At 40.5% G+C, this 27,643-nt stretch overlaps 1 protein-coding gene across 1 annotated transcript in view; it reads right to left on the bottom strand.

Annotated features, from left to right (window-relative positions):
* Window positions 1–27,643, bottom strand: part of LOC109377479 (ryanodine receptor 2) — a 193,940-nt gene that overhangs the window by 29,169 nt on the left and 137,128 nt on the right. The window contains exons 25-35 of the mRNA XM_019633841.1: window positions 25,817–25,905; window positions 21,498–21,706; window positions 20,542–20,894; window positions 18,865–18,979; window positions 17,709–17,869; window positions 15,625–15,784; window positions 15,164–15,250; window positions 12,217–12,443; window positions 9,111–9,891; window positions 6,542–6,742; window positions 752–857 (exon numbers count right to left, since the gene is read on the bottom strand). Coding sequence (XP_019489386.1) covers window positions 752–857; window positions 6,542–6,742; window positions 9,111–9,891; window positions 12,217–12,443; window positions 15,164–15,250; window positions 15,625–15,784; window positions 17,709–17,869; window positions 18,865–18,979; window positions 20,542–20,894; window positions 21,498–21,706; window positions 25,817–25,905 — 2,489 coding nt within the window. The remainder of the gene's footprint in view (window positions 1–751; window positions 858–6,541; window positions 6,743–9,110; window positions 9,892–12,216; window positions 12,444–15,163; window positions 15,251–15,624; window positions 15,785–17,708; window positions 17,870–18,864; window positions 18,980–20,541; window positions 20,895–21,497; window positions 21,707–25,816; window positions 25,906–27,643) is intronic.

Here is a 27,643-nt window from a genome sequence, read left to right as displayed (position 1 = left end):
TATATATATATATATATATATATATATATATATATGACAACTTTCTGGCAGTCATTTAGTGGTCCTTCATTCATAAACTATTCAAGATGGTCCTTTTATTCTCTTTATTAAAATAAAAGTCATACCACTCATGCTATACCTATCACTTTAAAAATGGCTATTTTATTTTCTTTCCCTGGAACACAGACTTTATCCATACTATTTCATAAAGACAGAAGGAAGTAACCCTTTAGAACATCTAATCAGTTCCATTTTAAACATTCTTTGAATAAAAGGAAGGGAGAATTCCCTTAATAGATTTGGGCGACTGACAAATAATTTCATGCAGGATTTCCTTTGACATTAATTAATTCCAAAAGATATATGCTGGATTTCCTATGCCAGTCCTAAAAAGTGACCCTGCAGTGAGTTTAAATATAACTGTCTGTGATCAAATTTCTTTAGAGAACATCAACCTAACACTCACTTCTCTGCCCAAAGCACCTGGTTACAATTCCTCATTCTCTCTGCCCATGCACTGCCACTGAGGGAAAGAGGGAAAAGATGGAGAATTTCAGCCATCTTTTGCTCTGCCTGCCTTTCTGATAACTCTACCCTTCCTGACTCCACACACAGAATCAGTTAACCATTATTCTTAGGTGACCTCCTAACAGGCGTCATGCATACTGGTGAACCTATGACATGTATACACACTTACTTTTGTACAAGTATTTATACATGTAAGAAGGGCTGTAAGTCAAGAAGACCTTACCACAATGTGCCATCAGGTCTTCATGAAAATCCAAGAGTTGGTCTCGGATTTCTTCAGGACATGGACATTCGCTTTTGTCATCCTTGAAATTGAGGAGCATATTGATCTGAAAGTTTGGAACAACAAAGAAAGAGGAAGAACAAGAATGAGAGAAAAGTGGATTCAGGAAAGACACAGCAAAGATTGTGAAAACCAAAGACGTTCAAAACCTGTTTCTGAGTACTCATACATTGTTGCCCAACAGATGAAAAAGTATTACCTATCACTGGGTCCAATAAATAACCACAAAGTAAATCAAATCATTCAAAGCTTAACATTCTGCAAAACAGTCTTGCAAGTTGCTTTCTTTCTCAACGATACATGTTAGACCTGTGTATGCTTAGAGTTCTTAAATCAACTAAGATCTAAATGTTATTAAAAATACTTATTATGCTTCTCCTAGATTTTCATTTTCTATCTAATTTCTACACTTTACTGAATATTTTAAAGAACTATTTTTTGAGAAGGATACACCAGTAAAAAAGGAAAAATTTAATATAATGGACAACTATGCTTTTGTTAAGAGTTCAGTTAAATAAATAGCAAGAAACTTTCTTCCATTTATTTTCATTTTAGACACAATAATATTACATTTATGAATGAAGAAAAGAAAGGTCTATTGCTACTCCATAATTTTCCTTTAGGCAACAATTGTAAGTTTTCTTTTTAGAGTTTTTTTATATGAATTTTTTTAAAACTTTTATTTTGAGATCATTGTGGATTCATATGCTATAGTAAGAAATAAAACAGAGAGATCCCATGTACTCTTAGCTCAGTTTCCCTTAATGGTAACATCTTGCAAAACGGTAGTACAGTATCACAACCAAAAAATCAACACTGATACAGTCAAAATAGAGAACAACTCCATCATCTCAAGGATCCCTCCTGCTACCTGTTTATATCCACACCCACTTCCCTCCTGACTGCTCCTCATCCCTAATTCCTGTCAACTACTAATCTGTTCTCCATTTCTGTACTATTGTTATATGAAGAATGCTATATAAATGGTATCATACAGTATACATATATGCATTCCCATTTGAGCCTCTGGATGTCTGCAGGGTCTGTAGTGATAGCTCATTTCATTCCTGATATTGATAATTTGTGTCGTCTCTCTTTTTTCCATTGTCAGTCTTTTTTAGAGTTTTGTCAATTTTAATAACATTTTACAATAACCAGCTTCGAGAGTCACTGATTGTTTTCAATTGTCCTGTTTTCAGTTTAATGACTTTTATCTGCTTTTATCTCTATTATCACCTTCCTGCTGGTTGCTTTGGGTTTATTTTGCTCTTCTTTTTCTAAATTCTTGTGATGGCAGCTTAAGATGACTGATGTATTTTTCTCTTTTTAAATGTAAGTATTTCCCTCTCAGCATTGCTATAGCCATTACCACAAATTTTCTCTCATTTCAATGTATTTTTAAATTTCCTTTGAGACTTCCACATTGAGCCATGGATTATTTAGAAGTGTGTTGTTTAGTTTCCAAGGTTTTGGAGATTTTCCTGTTATCTTTCTGTTCTTTTCTTTTCTTTCTTTTTTGGTTAGGCTTTCTTTTTTTTAATTAAAATGTATTAAGGTGACAATGATCAACAAAACTACATAGGTTTCAAGTGTACAATTCTATAATACATCATCTATATATTGCATTATGTGTTCACCACCCAGAGTCAGTTCTCCTTCCATCACCATATATTTGACCCTCTTAACCCTCAGCTACCATCTCTCCTCCCCGCTCTCCCCTTACCATCTGGTAACCAGTAAATTGCTGTCTGTGTCGCTGTGGAGGAAAAGGAACCCTCAAACACTGTTGCTGGGAATGTAAATTGGTACAACCACTAGGGAAAACAGTTCCTCAAAAAATTAAGAATAGAATTACCATATAACCCAGGAGTCCCTCTCCTGGATATCTACCCCAAAAATTTGAAAACATTTATCCATAAAGATATATATATACTCCAGTGTTCATTGAAGCATTATTTACAGTGGCCAAGACATGGAAATAACCAAAGTGTCCTTCAATAGATGATTGGATAAAGAAGATGTGGTCTATATACACAATGCAATACTACTCTGCCATAAGAAAAGAAAACACTGCCATTTGCAACAACATGGATGGCTCTGTTATTGATTTCTAATTTGACTCCACTGTGGTTAAAAAAAAAAATCTGCAAGAAAAAATCCAATTATTTTATATTTGTTGAGGTGGTTTTACGGCCCAGGACACAATCCATCTTTGTGAGTGTTTCATGGGCACTTGAAAAAAATGTATATTCTGTTGTTGGGTAGAGTAGTCCACAAGTATTCAAAAATCCTGTTAGCCGGTGATAGCATTCCATTCTCCCATATTCTTACTGATTTTCTGTCTAGTTTCATCAATTATTGTGAGAAGGGTGTTGAAGTCTCCAACTATAATTTTATATTTGTCTATTTCTACTCTCAGTTCTATCTGTGTTGATGTCACGTATTTTGCAGCTGTTATTTAGTGCATACATTATTAATACATAATGCCCCGTCTGTCCAGTAGTCTTCTTTGCTCTGATATAGACACTCTTACTGTCTCTTGATTAATTTTTATGATATATCTTTTTTCATCCTTTTACTTTCAGCCAACTTACATGTTTATATATGAAGTGAGTGTCTTGTAGATAGCATATAATTAGGTGAAGTTTTTAAAATCCACTTTGCCAAACTCTTTTAGCTTGTATATTTAATTTGTATTCATGAATTTGTTGATATGTTATGACATAAGTCTGTTATTTTACTTGTTTATTGTTTGTTCTGATTTATTTCTTCCCAATTTGCTGTGGGTTCCATGAACAAATTTTAGGATCCCATTTTGAATTATGGTATTTTTTAGTGTATTTCTTTGTAAAGCTTTTTTAGTGGTGGCTCTGGACGTTATGTTATATGTACATAATATATCACTATCTACTAGTATCAACATTTTACTAGTTTGAGTGAAGTGTAGAAGCCCTATCTTTTTTATATCCCTTATTCTTCTCCATTTAAAATATAATCATCTTAAATATTTCCTATCCAGTTAACACCATGGGGGTTAGGGCACCGACGCCCCTCGCAGTCAAAAACCTACATATAACTTAAGTCAGCCCTCTACATATGTGGATTCCCAACCATGGACTGAAAATGCAGTTGACCCTTGAACAACATGAGTTTGAACTGAGTGGATCCACTTATACATGGATTTTCATGGAGAGAATCAATGGGAAAAGGAAAATGTACTATATTTACGCATGTCTTAACACTTTCTGCTGTTCTTTCTTCTCCCGATTTTCAAAATTTTACCATTTCTGTTTAAAAAGAACATCCTTTAGACATTCTTTCAGGGTAGGTCTAATGCAGCCAAATTATCATTGTGTTCCTTCATTTGAATATATCTTGATTTCCTCTTCATTTCCGAAGGAGATTTACACTGAATATAGAATTCAGGGTTGACAGTTCTTTTCTTTAAGCACTTGAAAGCTGTGCTACTTCTTTCTGGCCTCCATGTTTTCTGAGTAGAAATCTGCTGTTACTCAGCCTGTTTTTCCCCTATAGGTGTCATTTCTTTCTCACTACTCTCAAGTATTTTTCTTTGTCTTCAGTTTTCAGAAGTTTGGTCTAGATTTCTTTGGGTATCCTGTTTGGCATTTACTTAGCCTTTTGATTTGTTTTTTAATCTTTTGCCAAATTGCAAAAGTTTTCAACCATTAGTTTTTCAAGTATTTTTTCAGTTCACCCTTTTTCTCCTATCCCTGGAACACTCAGGTCACAAATGTTAGATCTTTTGTTATATTTATACTAATCTGTGAGACTCTTATATTTTTTCAGTTTATTTTCTGTTTTGGGGGGGCTGGGTGATTTCTATTGTTCTTTCTTTAGTTCAAGTTCAATAGTTCATTTCTCAGTCACCTCCATTTTGCTGTTAAGTCCATCCATTGGCAGTTTTTAAATTTTATTGTATTTTTCACTTCTAAGATTTCCATTTGATTCCTCTTTATATCTTCTACCTTTTTGCTGATACTTCCTTCCTTTCATTTAGAAACAGTTTTATGATGGCTGCTTTAAAAGCTTTGTCAGATAATTTTAACATCTTTGTCATCCCAAAGTTGGTATTTATTGATTATATTTTCCATTCAAGTTTTTCCTGGTTCTTGGTGTGATGAGTTATTTTGAATGAAAACCTGGAAATTTCTGGTATTATGTTATGAGACTTTGGATCTTATGTAAACTATTAGCCTCGTCTGATACTGTCTAGTATGACAAGAGCTTGGTTACATTCATTACTGCCAGGTTGGAGTACAAGTCGATCGTCCTACTCGGCCGCCTTGGATGCTTGACGGAGGGGGGAGGCCTTTTCCCTGCTGGCGAGGCTGAGAGACCCACTTCCCCGCTAACCTGTCCTCACACAGTCCTGGCTGGTACTTCTCCCTCTACGGCCTCTGCTGACACTTTGGAGGCCTCGTTACCACTCAGCAGGGTGAAGTCCCAGCTCCCAGATGCAGTGCCTCATTACAGCTGGTGGGAGTGCAAGGCTGGGCTGCTCACTCGGCGTTGCTGGCTGGGATGGGGGTCAGGGTACAGTGTTTTCTGTAGTTTGGTGTTTGGCTGGAGTTGTGCAGTTATTACCTAAAAGTTTTCTGTCCGGCTAGAGAGACAGACAGTTTTCCTGGTCCTTTGGCTGCACACAGAAGGCTTCCGCTGGGGCTTTTCTTGTCTCTGTTTGATGGCGTTCTGGGTGGTCAGCTTCTTCAGTTCCATGTGTGGGACAGAGGAGGCAAAAAGAAAACCCAGGGAAATCACCACCATGTCTGTCCTCAGGCCTCGAGTTCTATAGCCAGCCTCCTTTCTCCTGTCTATCTTCCAGAGTCTTCTTATGCTGTCTTTTGTGTAATTCCCAGGGTTATGGTTGTACTTAGAATAGGGAAAGGCACATGTCCTCCATCTTTCCAGAAGCAGAAGTCTCCCAATAACAGTTTAACAAATGGAGATAATCTGGGAGAAGATGGACTTGCTCTCTGCTCAATAAATGTTTACAGCAATAAACAACATTCCATGTCCCTTTCCTCAAAGAAATTACATTCTGGTGAGAAAAAATTAATTCTGCAGTAAGCCCATAAACACTTTCATCTAGAGTTATGTTGAATCTAGAGGGACATAGTAAGGGTAAGATATTGAAGACAAGATTTATCAGTTGTACCTTTGACCACCATAGCTAATTTCTCACACTGTGAGTTCCATCCTGAGGAAGACTCCAGACTCGCTCAATTCTTTGAGTCTGCTACACCTAGGGGGACCTCAGTTTGGAGGTGAACGACAAGAGGAAGAACCACAAACAGGTGATCAATCTTCCAGCAAAAACGGTAGCAGTGAAATTTGGTTCTTTTGTGGAGGGATCAAATAGAAAGTGTCAAATACAAAGGGTTTCTGTTAGCTGGGGTGGAACCATATCAGCCATGAAGACCCACCTGTGGTAGGATATTGCTTCTATTTGCATAACCTCAGAATCTTGCACACTGGCTTCCTCAAAGAGTCCATGATACACCTGATCCCATGTAATAAGTCTCTCATTTGTTTAAACTAACCAAGTAGACTGTTTGGAGAAACTAAGAATACCAACAGCATTAACTTGGCTAGTTGAAAGAGAACGGGAAAAAATACACTTGTAACTTATGATATAATTTTGCAACGCGTGGATCCTGAATCAGCTAAAACACAAAGTAAAAAGGAATCATGTTCAACTCATTCGTGTACCTGCTCTTGAGGTGGTGACCTAAATTCCTTTGTTTTCCTGGCTGTGAGTGCAGCTGACATGTTTAAGGCTTGCATAACTTCGTTGTATCGGAAGCGTTGATTGTCTTGGAGCTTCGCTACAAAGTCATCTGAAAAGGCCACGATGGCTTCTATCCGGTGCCGGACCTGGCAGTCACAGAGGTACTGAAGCAGCAGGCACATCTAAAAGGACAATTAAAGGGACACCAGTTGAATTTCTGAATCTTTAAACAGTTGATGGATCTCAAATCCAGAGATGTCTAGCGGCCACCTCTTCTCCTATAAGAACAGAATTCTGGTTTTGCACAGGAGGCCCCAGGGAATGCAACAGAACTTGAGCCAAAGTGGCAAATGCATGTCCCTCTGAGAGACACTCCCTGTCCCGCCCTCCTCTGTAGCTTTAGGTGCTATACGACCAATGACATATATAAGGAGAAGTTTGCCAGAGGTCTTCTGGGAACAATTTTCCATCAATAACAGACTAGAACACCCTCTTCTCAAAATGAACCTTACTGTGTCCTGACATGATCACTGGAGGAAGATGTGGTAACACACACCTTTTAGGGTGAAAACCATAGAGTAAGAGTCACAGAAGGATATTAAGGCCTGGGTTCCTGATGACATCATTGAGCTACTACACCAATTTTAGGACTGTCTACCTCCAGACTCTGCATGTAAGTTAATCAAGTAGTTTTATTGCTTATTCACTAAATGGCTGCTCAGTCTTATCCTACCAGAAGCCTAAAGGATTTTTAACTGATACAGAAGCTTGGAAGGAAAGTGCCTACCAGAGGATGCCTTGTCCAAGTTTAGGAAAACATTTAAATACACTTACTATCAATTGTGATATGACTACAAGGCAGTATTTGAAAGGACTTTAAAACCCTGTATGTCATGGGCCACAAAAGGGCCATTTCTGTCAATGCTAGCTCTGAAGTAGCCCTAGTGTCTGTCCCCATCCTTCTGTCTCTTCCGCCCCACCCTAGAGGAAGCACAGTCCCCTTGGGCCTGGGCCCATGTGACAGTCTCCCAACTCAGTGGGCCCTGGACCACCCTTTCTTTCCTCTTTATCTGTTTTCATCACAGCAGCTACACTGACATTTTTAGAATAAAATTCTCCTGTTAACATTCTTCAGTGGTTTGAACTGAACTTAGACTAAAACTCAAAATCCATCACAAGGCTGGTTTTAGCAAAGGGCTTGATTCTGTGTGATGTGGCCTCTGCCTGTCTCGCCCTCTCTCTTCAGCTCATTCAGCTGCCGTCACCTGGCCTTTTCCTGCTTCAGAGCCATGCGGTACCATGTGCTATATGCAAAGTTCCCAGAAAACCTGCTAAACGCCAGCTCATCAATGACTTCAACTTAGAGAGGCCTCCCCTCACCTTTCCCAAGCAATCCAGTTGAAATTTTCTTTCTTCTAGTCATCTATTCTATTCATTCAGATCATTTAACATAAGTAGCAATGAGGCATTTTAAAAGAAATGCATCAATAAGTGTGTGTTTCCCCAGGGACTTAAGTTCCACGAAGGTAGCGCCCACAACCTGCTCCCTCCCCTAGCACCAAGTGCCAGGCTCCGAGGAAGAGCTGACTGAGGAACAGAACGTGGAGCAGTGTGCCATTGATGCAAATATCCAGTGACTCTAACAGACCAATATGGCTAAAGAAAGGGTCCCCGGACATTCTGAGCACAAAGACAGCCATGCCTTCAGTTCCTCAGAAACACAGGCAGGAAGGGGAAGTGACATCTGTGAGATGGGGGCTGCTATGGGTGAGCAAGTCCCAAGGTTGGCGAGAGGGCGGAGGGGTAGGAAAGGGTGTGGAACGCCTGCATTTCACACATTCCAACAGAATGTGGGGAGATACATGTGCAGACACAAGAGGAGATATGCAGGAAATGGCTAATGCATTGGAGGGAGCACAAGAGCTGGCAGGACAGAAGCCTATCACCTACGCTCCTTTCAGATAGACAAACACACACAAATATACACATGTGCAAATATATATATATACACACAAATATACTATACACACATACACACATAACTACACACAAATATAGACATGCACACACATACAAATATACATATACACACAACTACACACACATGCAAATATACACATGCACACATATACACAGATATACACCCATAGACATAAATATGCATATGCATACATACACACAACTACACATACACACAAAGGTACATATAAACACAGAGATAAACAGTGACTACAGGCCACACTTGCAGACATGTGTGACAGACAGACCTATACTTGGCCAAGGAAACCACCTAGACAAATATACTAAATTTATCTTTGACTAACTACTGTCAATTGGCTCAATTGGGAAATTCATTAATTCCATTCCAATGTAAGAAAATTAGATTGGTAGGTCCCAAAACGCAACAGGACGTTAGTTAACTTGACGGACAACTACCATTCTACAGGAACACACACACACACAGACTAGTGTCAATGCCTTGGCCCTGCAGGATCCTGAGAGTCCCAACCCGTCTCCCTCTGCCCACCTGGGTCCCTTCCCCCTGCTCACCTGCAGCTTCACCGGCTCCGGCAGCTTCATCTGCAGCAGCCCCTCCGCTGCATCCCCGCGTGCGCCCTCGGGCCTGGCGTCGTCTGCGCGGGGCTCCCTGGGCGGCGCCTGGCGCTCCTCCTCCGGGACGGCCTCGGTGAACACCCGGGGCTCGATCAGCTGCAGGATGTGCTTTAGGTCCTCGCCATGGAAGACGCCCATGATGAGCAGCGTGTAAAAGAGCTTGATGAGTGGCACAAAGAGGAACTCGGTGGTGCCCCCGACAGGGTCCCGCGCGCGCAGGCCACCCTCCCGCACAGCCTCGTTCAGCATCTGCATGGTCTTGGCCTTGAGCGTGTCCAGCGGGAATTCGGGGCTGTCCTGGTAGCAGTCGTGATTGACGCGCACAAAGCTGGGGGAGGAGAAGCGCATGCGCGGCCGCAGCGAGGTGCTGAGGCCGATGCCCGGGAGCCCGTGCTCCTTGTGCTCATCCGGGAAGAGCGTGATGCTCTTGGTCTCCTCGGTCATGGGCACGATGAACTCGCTGTTCATCATGAGCCGGGCGGTGGCGTAGGCGCTCAGGTGAATGTCTATAAGCAGGTCGTAGTAGCCGGTGCGCAGCAGGCCCGGCATGTACTTGCTCTGGATGGCGTAGAGCAGCTGCGGCTCATCCACGTGGCTGCACAGCGCATGCGCCACACGGTGGTTGCCCAGGGCGCACACTGCGGAGTACAGCCGGAGGGTGTGGTAGTGGAACTGCAGCAGCTCCTCCTGCTCCGTCAGCTCCAGGATGTCCACAGACCTGCAGGCGGGTCAGTGCCAGGGCAGTTAGAAGTCCACAAGCACAGGGGAAATCAAAAGCTCATGCAAACAGACACTATCTTCCTTTTCATGTGTCCTTTCCATGACATGTTTAATGGTAGCATAGATTGTTTAAAAATCAGGTCCAGATGTTTTATAAATTTTCTTCTGGATAGAATTTTATGTTGACAATTTCCACCACTCATGCTTGGACCCCAATCACGCCCTTCAGCCTAGGTTCTGGGCACCTCTTTCAGATACTTCCGTCTCAGTCTGAAGTAGGGGACTCTCCTTTCTGAATGCGAGCACTCCTTGGAAAATCCTGACTCCTTTCCACCTTGGCCAACTAGGTTCGAGAAGCCGGAAAACTGTCGTAGGTTCAGGAGTCTGCGCCCCTGTCTCTGACCTGTGACTAGGTATCCGCCTAATCCGTTAGAAGTAGGTAACAGAGAGCTCATTTCTCCCTCACGTGAGCCTGTGTCACCTTGGTTTCCACTAGGTAAGTGCAACTCACGAAGCACACACTATAGTGACATTGTCACTTCATAAATTTTCTGCTGGGAATCTGAGTTTCTACCAGACTGCTACCTAGTTTGGGCCATTTTGCTTCTGCTACATATCATGGCCTTTCATCAAATAAAACCTTAAAAATGGCCAGAATGTGCCTAAAGTAAAGCCTTTCCTTTAAGAATAGAGTCCATTTTAAGAGCACATTCTTTGTATCAAATTTCTTTACATGTGCAATTTTTCTGAACAATTTATTACAAATTATATAGATTGCTCATCGGTGACACTGTAGCATTAAAAGTAGAAAAGTGTTATATTCATAATTAAGGAAATCTCATTCATCTAGAAAGGAGTCCTTGGTGAAACTGGACTATAAGCTCATCAGAAAAGGGGTTATTATATATGTGTTTATTAAGTTACCCGGCAACCAGCCTAGTACACAGTAGTTGCTAAATAATTATTGGTAATTATTTATCGTTAAGCTTTGTCACTATCCTATTAATGGATCTGTGCAACCAGATCCATAATCTAAATTCAGAACATTTTCATCACCCTAAAAGAAACCCAGTACCCATTAGCAGTCACTCCTCAGGCCCACCAGCTCTAAGTAACTATCAATCTACTTGCTGTCTCTAAAGATTTGCCTACTATGAACTTCTCATGTAAATGGTATCCTATAATAGATGGTCTTTGTGAATGGCCTCTTAAACATAATATAATGTTTTTAAGGGTCATCCATTCTATACATGTATCAGTACTTCATTCCTTTTAATTGCCAAATAACATTATGTGGATAGGCCATGCTTTATTTTTCCATGCATCGGTTGGTAGACATTTGGGTTGTTTCACTTTTTGGCTGCTGTGAATAATGCTGCTATGAACATTTGTGTACAGGCTTTTGTGTGGGAATGTTTTCATTTCTCTTGGGTACACACCTAGGAGTGGAACTGATGGGTCCTATGGCAACTCTATGTTTAACTTTTTGAGGAACTGACAAACTGTTTTCCAAGGCACACATTAAATTTTAAAGATACTAAAATTTTTTAAATGCCAAGCATGTCTAGATACATAAAAATGGACATAGCTCCTGCAACCGTTTTAAGATTAAAGACTTAAAATACAAGAAGGACAGCAAATTTATTTGTTTTTGCTTTGTTTTTCTGCAGTGTTTTCACTCAATTTGTGACTGAAATTTTTAATTATATTTTGGGAGGGAAACGTTGCTCCAAAATTAGCTCCTTTTTGATACCCAGGCCACTAAAATGAAATCTCTGCACTCTAGTTGGTTATGCCGTGGAAAAACTGAAACTCATAAAGCCACCTTTGGGTAATGGCTGTAGTAATGTTGCTACTATTACTGTCTAGAGTGCAGGTCAGCTTGATTCCAAAGCCCTCAACTTATTTTCACAATCGTCTTTCATTAATGTCTCATAGCCTTGGTTTCTCACTTCTTTCAAATGAAGGGCAGCACTAGGCGATTCCTATGACCCAATCTCTAACCTGTTGCAAGCCTGTGATACTGTATTACTCTGCTAAGCTGCAGGGGTACCTGCCTAAGTTTTTACTTGCTCTCATCATACAGAACACAAGAGAACCGAAAGAACGCACTATCATATCGCCTCCTCAACCTAAGTATAATAATTTTGTTTCAGGAACAAAGTGGTGAAGAAATAGATTTAAACTTGGAATATGCAAAGTGATGCCTCTGCTACTGTAAGAAATGAGGTATTTTTTAAAACCTCACTTTGGGTCCCCACCCCACCCCTGAGCCCCTGGAGAGCAGTCTCCTTTGAGGTGTTGTGCAGGCGCGTGCGCAGACCTGTTCTCCTCCGGGATGTGCAGCGACATGAACTGCAGGGGCTCCACGCACTGCACCAGCCAGCCCTGGCGCTCGCTGACCCGGGACACGTCCACCTTCAGGAACTGGTTGGGCATCCTGCTCCACAGCACGTGTGACAGGAACTGCACGTGGAGACGCGGAGGGCACTGAGGCACTGGGTTTCTGTGCTCGCTCTTGAATAATCCCGCCGAAAGAGGCATCACGTTCTGGGGGAATGGAGAAGCAGAAGAAGTCATTTGTAAGACTCCCTGCAAGTCACAAGGAGCAGAATTCTGAACGGGACAGAGATGGGGGAAGTGAGAGATACATCACAGGTCGAGCGAAGTCAATACAGGAAAGAACAGAAATTGAATTCGAGAGCCCCTTGAGAGGACCAGGGGAGGAAATATTCTAAGAGAAAATTCCTAGAAGTTCAGGGCAGGCCCAGGTGCAGGGCTGTTTGTTTCCCACATGCTCTCTGGCCCACCGAGAATAAAGTGCAACCAAGTATAACCACATACCCTTCACATTTATTTACCAAGCGGGGCCTCAGAGATACCTGGAAAGTCTGTAGCTACTTCCTGAAAGAAAGACCATATCCAGTTTTCTCTCTCTCTCTTTGTCTTCCTCCCCCCCCCCCCCCCAGGTCACCCACCTCATCCTTAAGCCATGCACTCACTCACTGTCACATTTGTCAGGTGTTTAGTAACCAGTGATACACCAGAGACAGCTCAACAGATAAACCTGACTACCAAGCAAGACCACAGAATTAACCAGGCATTAACTAACACAATTTATTTCTCGCCCGCCTTCCTCTGCCACCAATAAATATCTTCGGCCATCGTAATTCCTTCAGTCTGGTCTCACCGAGAGAGGGGTCTCTACTTTGGCAAAGCTTATTCAACCATTTATGATCATGATACCATCCCCACCTGCCCATTCTGAACAGTAGTATAAAAACCATGCCCTTGAGTCTGGCCCTGTCCTCTGGAGCTTCTCCCTGCGTTCTTCGATGGCCTCAGCCTCACGCTGCCTCCCTCTGCTCTTCTGTGAATGGGGGTGGGGATGAGGGGACCCAGGCACCATTTTAAGGGTTGAGAACAAAACAGACAAAATGGCCTCGTACAGCTTCCATTTTCTCTTTTCTAATTGGAGACTTAATAATCGGTAAGAAAATGAAATATTATGTCGGAAAAGAGGTCGCAGGGGAACCAAAAAACAGGAAGGGGGAACCAGAAAGCAGGGCAGCAATAATAAATAGGGTGGTCAGAATGGGTATCGCTGAGAAGGTGACAGTTAAGAAGAGGAGAAGAACCACACACAGAAGCAGGGGAGGACATTTCCACCCAAGGGAACAGTTAGTGCCCAGGACTTGAGGAGGAAGTTTGTCTGCTGCGTTTCAGAAGGACCTGGAGGCCGGCGTGGCTGGTGTGGAGTGAAGGAGGGGAGGGCAGTGGGAGATGGAGTCAGAGGGTGAGGATGTCAGATTCTTTAGGATCCGATAATAACTGATATGAGACCCTGATTTTTCACTTTCAGGGAAACAGGGTCACGAGGCTTTTGAGCAGTGGAATGGCATGATCTGATTTATACTTGAAAGCAGTGACAATCACTCAGATTGTTGAATGATAAACAGAAGGGCAAGGATGAATTATGGAAACCCCATTAGGAGGCCACTCAGGTAGCCCAGATGAGACAGGATGGTGATGGGGGTAGCGTAGCGACCAGCAGGCGTGATGGGGGCAGTCAGAAGGCGGAGGATTTGCTAGCAGATGGAACCAGGATGCAGAATGCAAAGGAAGGAAGTCAAGGGCAACTCAAGGTCCTGGGCCTGAGCAGCTGGATCTGCTATTAAATGACATGAGACTCCACCATGAGGAAGAGGGGCCAATGGCAGTCAGCAGTCCTGTTTTAAACACATTAAATTGGCCATACCTAAAAAACACCCAAATGGAGATGTCAAATGGACCAATATACAAGTGAGAGTTCTGAGAGACTACCACTTTTGTCAAATTAAGAAAAAAAAAAAAAAGAAAAAAAAACCCCTCCAAACTTGCTACCTCTTTTCTTACACTTTCGATCTTGAATTCACCAGAATATAGATTTCTTTTTTCCATCATTTTGTAGAAATTCTTCTGGCAAAGTCCCTAAAGCCCTCTTGATGAACAAATGTAGTGGGTTCCTTCATTCCGTATTGCATTGGCCTTTCTGTGGCAGCTGGGAACCTCATTTACAAAGGCAGAAACTGAGCTCACGTGGTTTAAGCACATGTCCAAGGTCGCCAAGCCAGCCTAGTAGCACCGTCTACTCTATTCACCCCGATGTGTTCCTGGCATCGCAACATTTACAACTGCAAAAGGTGTCCGGTTCCTTTTCCTGAACTACAACTAGCTATTTTGCTTGTGGTTCTATCAGCATCCCCCCATCGTCCACACTAAAAAATTTAAATTCATCCTTGATTCTTCATTCTCCTTGAGGACCTGAACACAATTCATCAGCAAATCTCATTAATCCAATTCACTCACAAATTCTATTAATTTGTCCTTTGAAACACCTTCTGATTTATCACTGTCTCGCCATTATGGGCTTCATGGCTCTCCTCACCTCTTCCCGCCTGGACAGCCTCAAGTTGTTCATACTGATTTGTCACCACCTGCTGTCATTCTCATGAGAGCTGGTCTTTCTCCACATTACCACCAACATATAAGCCTAGTTTTACTGACAATTATATGTATGATGAGTAAAGCCAAACCTTTTCTAATTAATTATGTTTTCCTAGTGATGTGAAAGAGATTATAGAAATTTCAAACATCCTATCTTTCAAAAAATAATTGATATGATTAATAGCAGTAATAATAAAATATTGAATTCATTTAAGAAAAAATAAATGTGATTCCCCCTAATAGAAAACAACCCAAGAATAATGCCAAAAATGAGTCTTTCTTACCTTTATTCTTCCCAACTCAAACTGAAAAACATTGGGACTCGTAGCTTGTGCAAAAACTGCAGGAAATAATTTGGTACTTGGCTCCACCTTAGAGAAACCAATAAATTTAACACTATTAGTTAAAGGAAGGGGCAAAAACAAAACATATTTCCTTCACAACAACTAAGAAACGCTTTACGGAAGGGGACCAGAGACTTCCTTTTTCTCACATGGATACTGTCTCTCAATAATTATCGGAAGCATTTCATGTCCTTACCATGTGACCATTTTTGGAGGAATGTACTGTTTATTCTGAAGGGCGTATGGCACTATTAGTATTCCAACAGAAGTGACAATACATAATTAACCCGCTTCTGTTTCCATCGTTTTCTAGTTTACTTTTTGTCCTTAATAGAATGTGTTTTCCTCCAATGGGTAGAAAGTTTTCCCTCCCCTGGAGCAGCCGCCCCGCTGACCAGTACCTGATAGTAAGTGCTAAGCTCCTTTCCGTTGGCCGTGAACGTGAGCAGCCCACCGGCGGCATCCACCACACAGCCGATCTCCAGCCCGTTGTTGTTGCGTCCTTGCCCAGGGCTCATGCTCTCACCCGCACACACCATATAGCAGTTGCTGCGTTTGATGCTAAATTTCAAAAAATATATTTTCATCTTTGTACAACCACAGATGCAATGGGGAGCATGGATATCTTGCAAACTACACCTAAATTATGCTGCGCAAGCAACAAGCTCATGCCGTGATGGGAGAGGTGCACCTGGGCCCGAGTCTGTGACTCTGAGCAAAACTTCACTGACTTCAGTGGACAGTCTGAATCAGGTCTTACATGTCCCTAAATTCACACCTAAGGGACGCCGGTCAAGAAGTTGGAACCAAGTAAGAACTGACCTGCACCTTTCCTCCAAAAACTCAAACCAAACTGGACCCTTTTCTGAGGTTCAAAAAAGTTTAACTATTTAATAATCATCCAAATTTGTAATTTTCCTTCTCATAAGTTTTTTTTAAAAAAACCACTTGTTCTGAGTTGAGAAGCATTAATTTCCAAAAATTATCAAAGTCCGTAGGCAAATTCTACATGAGCCATCAGTGATTCAATGTACAGTAAAACCTTGGATTGCGAGTAACTTGGTTTGCAAGTCTTCCTCAAGCAAACATTTCTAATATAGTTTAATTTGGTAAATGAGCAATGTCTCACAATACGAGTAGTTTGTTTCTGGAACAAATTATGCTCTCAAACCAAGGTATTACTGTATTAAAAAGTTAGCTAAAACCATGCCCCTTTGTGGACAATTCCCGGTGATCTGTTCTGAGACAGACTCAGCTGGAATATGCACAAAACCAGTGGTCTGAACAACAAAACCCCACCTCAGTTTCACCCTCACCAAAACCTTCACTAGAGATGGTAACAAAGCTTAATCTATTTGCACTTTCTCTGCCACTCGACAGCAAATATATTGAGACCAGCAAAAGAAAGGTCAACATCAGGCAAAGAACAAGGCGAGATACAATCAGTTTCTGAATAATCAAAATTGGTTGTTTCTTTGCACCACTTATGTACAATTCAACAACCCTTCCCTAGACGCCATTCCTAAATCAAAAATCATCTATCACATAGTCCATCCCTATACTGAGTTATTTCTGTACATTGTCACCTTCTCTGAAAATCAAATATATACCCCAAGAATGTATCCTAGAAACAGGTGGTTTGGGGCCCCCACATTGACATGAAGCATTTTTCATTGGAGCTTTTTGCCAGCCCACTGTCTCAAGGGCCACCTTCAAGTATGTCAAGTGCTTAAAATCTGAGGCAGGAGAGTGAGCTTCCAGTCACCAAAAATGAGGTGCAGGTATAAAAGAAAAGCAACATATGGAGGAGGACTACATCTACAAGACCTGTCACAGCAGATCAGAGAGGATGCATGGGCACAAAAGGCAGATGCAAATGGTCAGATCTTCTCTTGTCTAATGCTGCAAGGAAGATGGCCTTCTTCACTTTTTTGAAGGTTTGGTTTGAGCTTGGTTTGTTTTACAAATGGAAAAGGATGGCACAGAAAGTGTAACTGACTTACCCAAAGCCACACAGCGAGTCAATGGCCAAGCTGAGGAAAGAACCCACTGCTCCTCAGTCCAAGTTCAAAGGCGTCCACCTGGTCTAAACCACTAGCCCATCATGTCTTCACATTGTCTCCCCACCACATAACCAGCTCCCAAGATGTGTATCAGACCATCTGCTAACTCACTCATATTCACCCATCCTGTTCCCTCACATGGAGGCTGAACATTGGTCACCCAAGTGGGTAGTCATGTACAATGTCACCTGAATGACTATATGATTATTACCCAAAAATATTGCACTGCTCTTACTTATAATATATTCAGATTCCTTACTAACTTGTATAAGCTATGAAAAGGACACTGACATTGAGGATTTAATTACATTGTTCCTATAAATAGAAACATTATCATGGACATGAAATCCAAGACAAAAATCCCTAGGTTTATCAACATTTTCATCAGATGTCATTCGTGTAAACAATTGAGGAAAACCAACCTTTCATGCACTTTTCCTTTTTCATCTCCTAGAGTGACGGTGACTGTACGAACTCTGTCCAGGTCAAAGCCTGTGTCATATTGGTGGAAGTCGGAGGTGATCCAGCCCACCCAGACGTTAGCAGGTTCTTGTCCAGGAAAGATTCTCACTGAGTAATAGTACTGTTGAGACAGCAAAACCAGGCATTGGCAAAGTAAAAAAAAAAAAAAAAAAAACCTTTGATTTGCAATGTCTCTGAATTGTGGAAGAATGTATTTCTTTGTTTAAAATCATTGGGCCTGATTAAAATGGTATGGGCACCAAGGGCTGACGCTGCAAAATAAGAAAAGTCTTAACACAGAGATCCTGAATTAAATAAAAAATAATGGGGAAAAGAGAAAAGACTCTATCTGAGCAAACATGCTAAATGATTTGAGGCTTTTTATACTCCCAAGTGTGTATGTATGTATGTTGTGTGTACCCACATGACACACATACCATATGTACATGTAATATGTAGTATATTTATTAATAAAATTATCAACCATTAAGTAGTTAAGCTTCAAATTCTTCCAGTTTACACAGTGTGCTAATCAATGCTGGAGTTTTACACCTGTCACCCACTTTTGAATATGCTTTGTCTTCCCTATCACTAATATGTAACATTTTTATACCTTAATCACTTGGAAATAGCTCAGATCTAATAAGTGGAAATCAAGGTCAAACATGGGGGTACTCTAGAAGGAACACAACTGTGAATTATTTTTACCCATTTGGCATTTTAGGAAGAGTTGTTTTGAAATTTTTAAAAGGCAGACAGTGAAACTTTACCTCTAACAAAGGATGATAAATGATCTTCTTTCAGACATATCACTAAGATGAAGGAAATTCTATGTACTTGGAAAAATTAAGTCACAAATTCTATTTTGCCAAGAAACATGATATCAAAATCAGGATTAAGGATGCCACTAAGGACTTTTTTGCTAAAATAGCTCTTCATTTCATAATATGCATCAGAGTATACATATATTTTTCAACTTTCCACTCCCCCAAATTTAAGCGAATAATTATTTTTAAAATGAGCTTGCTAAATATGATGAATCAAAGTGAACTATTTGCAACATAAAACATAACAAATGACAAGGAGAACACAGTGACAAGAGCTGCGACCTCATACCGTGGACGTTTGCATCAGGTAGTCGTAGTCATCCCGGTCATCTGCAAGGACGTCTTCAGTGAGTCTTGCAGAATGGCTCGCGCTGTAATCTGGCTTTGTTCTTCTAAGCAAAAATCTGAAATATATTACAGGACCAGGAATAAGCAACATACTAGTCCTGCCTACTTCAAACACGAGCATACAATGAGCTTAGCAGAATGGTTTTCAACCAGCGTGATTTTACTCCCCAGGGGACGTCTGGCAATATCTGGGGACATTTTTGGTGGTCACAGCTGGGGGCGGGGTTCCCACTGGCATCTGTTAAATGTCTTTCAATGCGCAGGGCAGACTCTCACAACAAATAATTATCTTGCCCAGAGTGTCAACCATGCTGAGGTTGAGAAATTCAGATTTAGTGCCAGAGAGAGAATGCTCAAATAAGTTTTCTTTTTGTCCATAAAAATACTATTTAGAGAGAATACTGTTTAATTTTCAACCAAGAATGTAAACATAGACATCTTAAAAACTAACTCTTGGGGAAAATACTTGCAAAGCACATATCTGATAAGGGATTGATATCCAGACTATATAAAGCACTCCTACAACTCAACAACAAAAAAAAGCAAATAACCCAATCCTAAAAGAATTTGAAAAGGCATTTCTCGAAAGATGATCAACCAATGACTGCTAAGCATATGAAAAGATGCTCACTGTCACTAATTATGAGGGAAATACAAATCAAAACCACTATGTAATATCACTTCACACGTGTTAGGATGGCTGCTATAAAAACAACAGAAAGTAACAAGGGTTGACAAGGATGTGAAGAAATTTGAACCCTTCTAGAGTGATGGTGAGATTATAAAATGGTGCAACCACTGTGGAAAACAATATGAAAGGTCCTCAAAAACTTAAGAATAGAACCACCAGCAATCCCATTTCTGGGTATATATTCAAAATTACTGAAAGTTGGGTCTCGAAAAGGTATTTGTACACCCATGTTCATAATAGCACTATTCACAATAACCAAGAGGTGGAATCAACCCAAACATCCATCAACAAATGTGTAAATAAACAAACTGTGGTCTATACACATAATAGAATGTTATTCAGCCTTAAAAAGGAAGGACATTCTGACACAAGCTACTAGATGGATAAACCCTGAGGACATTAAGCTAAACGATGTAAGTCAGTCACAAAAAGACAGATACTGTATGATTCCACTTACAAGGGATACTAGAGAAGTCAAATTCATAGAAACAAAAAGTGGAACGGTGGTTACCTGAGGCTGTGGGGGAGGTGCAAAGAAGAGATGTTTAAGTGGGTACAGAGTTTCACTTTTGCAAGATGAAAAATTTCTGAAGATGGGTGCACAACAGTGTGAACACACTTGTCACTGCAATAAACATCACTGTGCTGTATACTTTGAAATTTAAGTAAACTTAGAAGTGGTGAAGACAGTAAATTTTATGTTATGTGATTTTTACCACACAAAAAAATTGCTTAAAAAGTATCTATTGGGATAGATTATGTGGTAACCAATTAGATGACAAACAGGTTGCTTTATCATCCCCTGTAGAGTCCTTTGTGCATAAAGAAGGATGAAGAGAAAGAAAAAATTGCCATTGGGAAATCCCTTCCCCCTACTGCAATCTTCCCCACATAACTGCCACATATTCAAAATCATAACTCAGTGACCTTTGCTTCAGACGAGAGGGCTTTTCCTGAGCATAATCTTTATGATTATTAAACTCTGGTTTCATAGCTTCTTTGTCTTTGTCTGGTCGATCAGACACCAGGTGGCCATGAGCTGTCTTCATCAGAACCTCAAAGTCCGAATCTGCTTCGTAATCCTCCAAGTCGTTCTTGGGCCCGAAGAGGCTGGCGGCGGGCAGCCCTCCGGCCGCCGTCTTGGAGAAGACCTCTGCACACTCGATCGGCATGCTCAGGCGGTAGAACATTATATCTGTGCTGCTGTTCTGAGACCCAAAGGACTTCTGAGTGACCTTCAAACACGGGCATGTGTCTACGGTGCCATCGATTCTGGTCACCTGGAAAACAAAGAAGCAACAGTTCAACTCTAATCCTCACTGTCCATTCTCTGGTCCTGAAGATCACTAATGGGCATCACGGCTTTAAAACCCCAGACATGGCCACACGTGGCACAATTTTGTAAATGAGTTATCTGAACAGAGGGAGTACCGAGTTACAGATATAGTCATAGCTCTGCTTCGAACTCAGAAGAAGTTTGAGAAATTCATGCTCTAATTATTATATACACAGAGGGTGCCAAAAACATGTATACACGTTTTAAGGAAAAAAACTATTACAATTGCAATACTCAATATATACTGATAACAAAAGATGAATACAGGTCATGTGTATACATATTTTTGGCATCCCCAGTATATTCAGACTGAGATTGCCACTGCCTATATAAAAAGAGAATCAATAATGATTAATCAGTCTAATCAGCTCCTCATGAAGTATTTAAAATTGGAGGCTGATCCTATGCTTAGATCCCATGACTACGTAACACATCAGGGCAGCCATTTTAAGTAAGTGACGATAATTGTCAAAGTAGAACTCCCGTGTGTAAAGATATTCCACTCCTGGTTTCTGGCAATGGTCTGATATTTAAAGAAAAAGCACACCTCAATATGTTCATGGTTGGATGGAACTTGGAGAAACTGAGGAAGCCGCTTGCTTAGCCACATGGTAATGTCCCTGTTTGTATTGACAGCGAATGGTTCATAGCCCTCCTGTAAGCCACAGATGGTGAAATATTTCAAGGTGCTCACATCCTTTCCGAAGTTCAGCCTGCCCACTTGAGCCACCCCAAGGCTGCAGACAGGTATGAATCCTGCAAGAAAAGAAAATCAAAAGCCTTCAGTAGCATTACTATGAGACCCTGTCAGGATGGAATTACCCAAAGCTAGGCTCCAGAATTCTTATCATTGTGAGAAATGTCACCCTAAGGGGAAGACAACCATGGAATAAACAGAGAACCAACATTAAGTTTTAGATGTAAGGGTCAGAAGATCAGTATTTGCTCTAGCGTGATAATGTACTAAATGCAGCCCCTAGAAAAGTCCTTCCTTCACCTTGGATTTCTTCTGTAAAGTGAGATAACTACTAAGCAGCCCCCAGTCCCCCAGGATCTTAGGGTGGACAATCATGGAGGGAGATACCCATCCATCAGCCCCCCAGCTCAGGAGTGCACATGGCTCTCTTCCAGAGGGCAAGCAAGCAAGGGAAGTGCCAAAGCATGCTGCTCCCATCTCGCTAATCAGCCTGAAATGTACAAACACCACAGTCTGAGCTATAGAATTCTTTATACGTAACTCAAAGAGAAAGGATTGGAGGCAACATTGTAAAGGTTTTCACCCACTGATAGTTGTTTTTGATCTTTGAAGAGAATTTTGCCTATTTTTTTTCTGGGGCACGCTAGATCTAAGCTTGGAAAAGTGTATATATAAATAATATTTGGACATAGTTGCTAAAATCCTACTGAAACTCCTCCATCTGTCTCTTTTTTCTGAATGTCACAACCATTGTATATTAAGCAGGGCAGTGCACATCTAACCTAAATAATTAAGACATGAAATCAAAGACTAAGTTAAAGGAAACAAGAAACTAAATCAAAAGCAATAATGATGAGCAATAGGGGGGAAAAATAAAATATTGCATAAGCTAATCTAATGTATGGCAAGGGTTAGTAAATCTTTCCATTACTGGATAAAAGGGGAAACTATATTAATTCAGTTGTTTCTTTGAGTTCTTTTGACTCAATTGTCTTTGGCAAAGGGATAAGATGGTATTTTTTGGTGTGTGTGTGGGGGGGGTTGCACTCTTCATTTCTTTCTATAGTATTTTATACAAAAGTTCAAATAGTCAACATAATAAACAAGGTCAGCATTGGAATGTAAACTACAAATTAAAGGACCTAACTTAGTTCAAAAAAAAAAATACAGTGGAACCTAAGAATAAGCTAACAATGTTCTACCATTATAATTCATACTCCTTCCCTTGTTGAAATTAGTGGCAATAAAAGTAATACACAACCCTCAAAATAGCACAAGACGATAGAAATTATGCCCAATAATTCATAATGATTTCACCAGTTGGTGTGTGTGTGTATATATATTTTTTTTTTCTCAAGTAAATGGTTGCGTAATAATGCTATTGACCAGAAAGAACATATCCAACTGTGTTCAAGGAAGTGTAAATGATGTTTGTAGATAAAATTTAAGAACCACAGCTGTGTCTGCAGCTGTGACAGCTCGTGAACCCATCACCAAGGAAAGTTATTTTAAATAATGCTCCCCCAAGGAATCAAAGAAAAGGATGGCATAAATACAATAGAGCTGAGAAAGCTTGAACTACATTCCCACAAACTGGCAAATCTAACTTCCACGTGATATAGACTAGGGGATACTAAGATAGAAACCTCTCAGATGGTAAACAATTATTTCTTTCTAACCATTTATCTGTAAAGGGAGTTCCCATCCCATTAGGGAAGCTAGCAGATACCTATAAATAACTGCAGAGTTGATATTTTGGTGTTTGTTATATTAATAACTATACTTTTCTGTATGTTTGAAATACTTGCATTTAGAAAGAACTAGTGTTATGCACACAGATTAATGTCCTAAACTGTTCACTATGGCTATGTTTACAATCACAGAATATTCTTTTGACAATAAATCTATGTTTTTTATAAGATGAAATACTATTTAATCTTTGAAAAACTGATTGTCAAAGGTTTATTCATATATAGGAAAATATCCACTGTTAATAGTTCAATAAAAAAGATACAACATGTGGTTTATCTTTAAAGATGGGAAAACTAAATGAAGAAAAAGTTTTATCAAAAAAGTTTCAGACTGGTGCAATGTATGTTTTTGTTCTCTCTTTTTATGTCTCTCAATTTAACAAATTTTCTTCAATGAATATGCATTTTATTATGAAAACAAGTGAGATAGCCTTTGTAAAAATAAAATATTAATTTAATAAAATAAATTAGACCTACATTTTTGTCACATACAAGTGTGTAAAAATTGTGCAGTTATAAAACGATCCAAACAGCATGTTCTTCACGTTGTTGGAGTTCAAGTTCTCAGTGCCAGTGGGTGGTGAGTTCAGAACCAGAAATCTAGCTAATTTGACCTTTGGCAAATTACTTAAATTCTCTAAGCTTTAATCCTTTCTTTTGTAATATCTACCCCATATATATGCTCACTAAACTAAGTTTAAAATGTGGAAAAAATGGTAAGAGACGCTAGATATCCACAATAAGAGAATGGGTAGTTATGATATGGACACAAGATTAAATATGTGCAGCCATTAAAAATCATACTTAGGACACACCAAGATGAAACTACAGAGATAAAACTAATATGGCAAAACAGAAATAATTGGTTGTTCCAGGTAAAGGTCATACAGGTATTCATTGTACAATTCTTGCATTTTTCTGAAGGGCTGACATTTCTCAAAATATAAAATGTGTAAATAAATAAAAGGCTATGTTTAAAATGTTTTTATGTCTTGGGACAATATTTATAAGATTCAATTAAAAAGGTGGCAATAAAAAATTATTTTAACATCTTAATTCTTTCAATGAGAAAAATTCATTTGAAGCCAAGTTTCTCTCTGGATAGTGGGAATATATATGTAATTTGTAACTATTTTCATTATCCTCCTTTGTATTTTCTACACGTTCACGAGTTATTATTTTTATGATAAATAGATGCAACTTTTCATTAGTTTATGGCAGTTATCCACTTGTAGATGGTATTTTTATTGCTTTATTATTTTGGTCCCCTTTAATGTATTTATGAAAGTGCATCTCTAAGTAGAAATTAGCATATGTTTTTTTTCCCTTTTTAATTTAAATGAAGTAGAACCTAAAAATTTAATCATATTCTGACTCCTGAAGGTGCAGTTTTAATACATGCTATGATAATAAAACAACCAATATTTCTAAACACTATATTTAAAAATTAGCATATGCACAGAAGGAATAACTCAATGGCAGTGGCATCAGAGAAGACAGAGGGTGGAAACAAATTACAGGTACTGCCCAGTCACCACATGGCACAGGGCCAGGCTCGGTCACTTCCATTTGGCCAGGACTTCGCACAGTGCACCGCAGATAAAAGTGCTGACAATAGATGGAATGCCTGGCCCACAAGCGCCTTCAGGAGCTCATGTTCCCTGACCATTTACCTGATGCTCACCCTAGTGAACACGGACCATTCACTGAGATAGGAATCTTCAGACGGGAAACAAAATCTTAGCTTAAATCACTCACTCTCACAGTTAAGGGGCCAGAAAAGAAACCCAGGTCAGCCAGGGCTATAAATGACCAGACAGTAGAGATTGTAGGTTTCATGGACCACTTGGTGTCTGTTGAAACTGCTTGAGTGCAAAAGCAGCCATGGACAGTCTGTAAACGAATGAACATAGCTGTGTTCCAATAAAACTTTATTTACGAAAACAGGGGGGAGGCTGGATTTGGCCTTCAGACCTTAGTTTGCCAACTCCTGCTCCGAGCTATTACTATTCAATATTGTCTCCATACAGCATCAGGTCTCCCATTCGGCAAATATCTAATGAATACCTACCTGCCACGTGCCAAAAACACTGACCTAGGCACTGGGGATACAGTGGTCAACCAAATCAAACAGCACCCCTGACTTTCTGGAACTTACCTCTGTGGAGGGAAGGCAGATAATAAGCAAATAAGTAAAGAGTTACCAATATACATAATATCATGTCAGGAGATGATAACTGCTTTCAAGACTCCCCGAATGTGTGCTATAAATTAAACTTGACAGGTTGATAAATGACATCACTCTCCATAACTGCTCCATAGCAAAACACGGCAATGGAGGTTCAATTGTTTATTAGCATGAAGTAGGCTGAACAGACCAATGTTCCAACACAATAAAACAGATTTCCTTAAACTCACGCACACATCCCAGCACACATAAAATTTTGGTCCTCCCTTTCTGCCCTTTGTGTTCTCGATCTTCTATTCCAGTTACCTTAAATGATAGCCTGCAGATAACAAAGCGTGATGACATCTAATGGAGGTTTAGATTAGTACACGAGTCCAGTTGGTCACTGGGCCTGAGTCAGACCCACCCTAGCTCTGTAAATCGGTTATGACATTAGCTACAATGTATGGCTGAACTGCCTCCTCCAGCAGAAGACAGATGGCTTCAGCAGTTTGGACTTGCTCTGTTCACCAGCCTCCCTGCTCCAGGGCAGAGGGGTGCGTGACAAGCATGCCCGTCCAGCAAAAGAACTGGCAGCCACAGGATGTGCGGGCGTGAGCTCTGTGGGGGAAGCTAAAACGAAATGGAGATAAACCAGATCACAAGTGTGCCAGCTTTTCCTAAGAACATATGGCGTCAGACTTTGACATTTCTGAATACACATAGGAATCCATATTCATGATCCAAACCAAATGGCCAAAAACAGATAAAAATGGCCAATATTATACTCAAGTGTAAATTTGAAGTATTTGAATGAAAGAAAAGGGGAACACCTATTGGTGGCCTCATATGGGCCACTTTCCCAGGGTCTATTCTCAGCTCCTAAAGGCTGCCCACAGACCGCCCCCACGAGGCCCTCCACACCACAGCAATCTACTCTGTCAAGTCCAGTAGAAGATTTAACCTCACACTTTGTGTCTCTCTAACTTCATGAACAGGCCAATCCTTCCTAAGAACTCCCCTGATTAGGTCAGGCCCATATGGATAATCTCTATATGATTAACTGAGAGCCAGCTGATTAACAACTTAATCCTATGAGCTCTGTCCTATTGTATTCATGGGCTCTGCCCATACTCAGGGTGAGAGGCTTATACACGACCTTGTCCACAAGGAGTAGGACCCCTAGAGGCCATCTGAGAGTCTGCCTACCACAGTGGGCATTACCACCTCTTGTACTGGGATCCCCCCAGTCCTGATAATGAGTGTTTATCAGTCCAACAGTGAGAAGAGTCAAGGAAGACTTCACAGCAGCTCACCAGGCACCGCCTCTGCACTTGCCCAGCACTGTTCCTGTGTTGACATGACTGTCGGGGAGTGGGTGGTGGGGGGGTCTTCTGAAAGTGAAGATTCAATTCATCTGTTTGTTTTACCTAGAGATACACTGAAGAGTTTTTTAAAAAAAATCCAAATAGAAGCATCCTAAAAGAGGATTTGCCACATAGATAAAATAGCTTTGAAACTCTGAAAGCTCTGCTGTGGTGAAAAAGATCAACAATGGTCTTGACCTTAACCATGTAAGTCCTGGTGCTTTGTGGGGAGCTGAGAGCGGTCTCGCTCTTCTGCCAGAGGCCAGTGTATCTCAGCAGTTTATTCTTTGTCCAGTTAACATCTGAGCTTTAAGATCAGTCCGTTTGGGGAAGAGACCTGTAGCTTTTTAGCAAAGCCCTGCCCACATCTTTATGAAAATTCTGATCTCGGCTGGAATTAATTGGATGGCCATACCTCCACCTGGATTTACCTGGAAGACCCATCTTTGAAAGACTTGTGTGATTCTCTTGCTGATGTTATCTATTGGGTTGTCGGAAAAGTCATGACACATGTTTATGACAGATGGCACTAGTTCATTTTTGGAAGTACTAGAGTCATTCACATCTATGTTATTGCTAAGTCATTTGACAGCTGACAGTTCTAGCTTCATTCTAAAAAAAATTGAGCGATTTGGTTGAGTTTTGGAGATTTTACAACAAGTTGAAGATGAAAGACCAAACTGCATTTTTGCCATATTTTACTGTTTTACT

This window comes from Hipposideros armiger, unplaced genomic scaffold (genome assembly GCF_001890085.2).
Source record: "Hipposideros armiger isolate ML-2016 unplaced genomic scaffold, ASM189008v1 scaffold_1415, whole genome shotgun sequence".
In the NCBI taxonomy this organism is placed as follows: Eukaryota; Metazoa; Chordata; class Mammalia; order Chiroptera; family Hipposideridae; genus Hipposideros; species Hipposideros armiger.
This window is presented reverse-complemented; position numbering and strand designations above follow the sequence as displayed.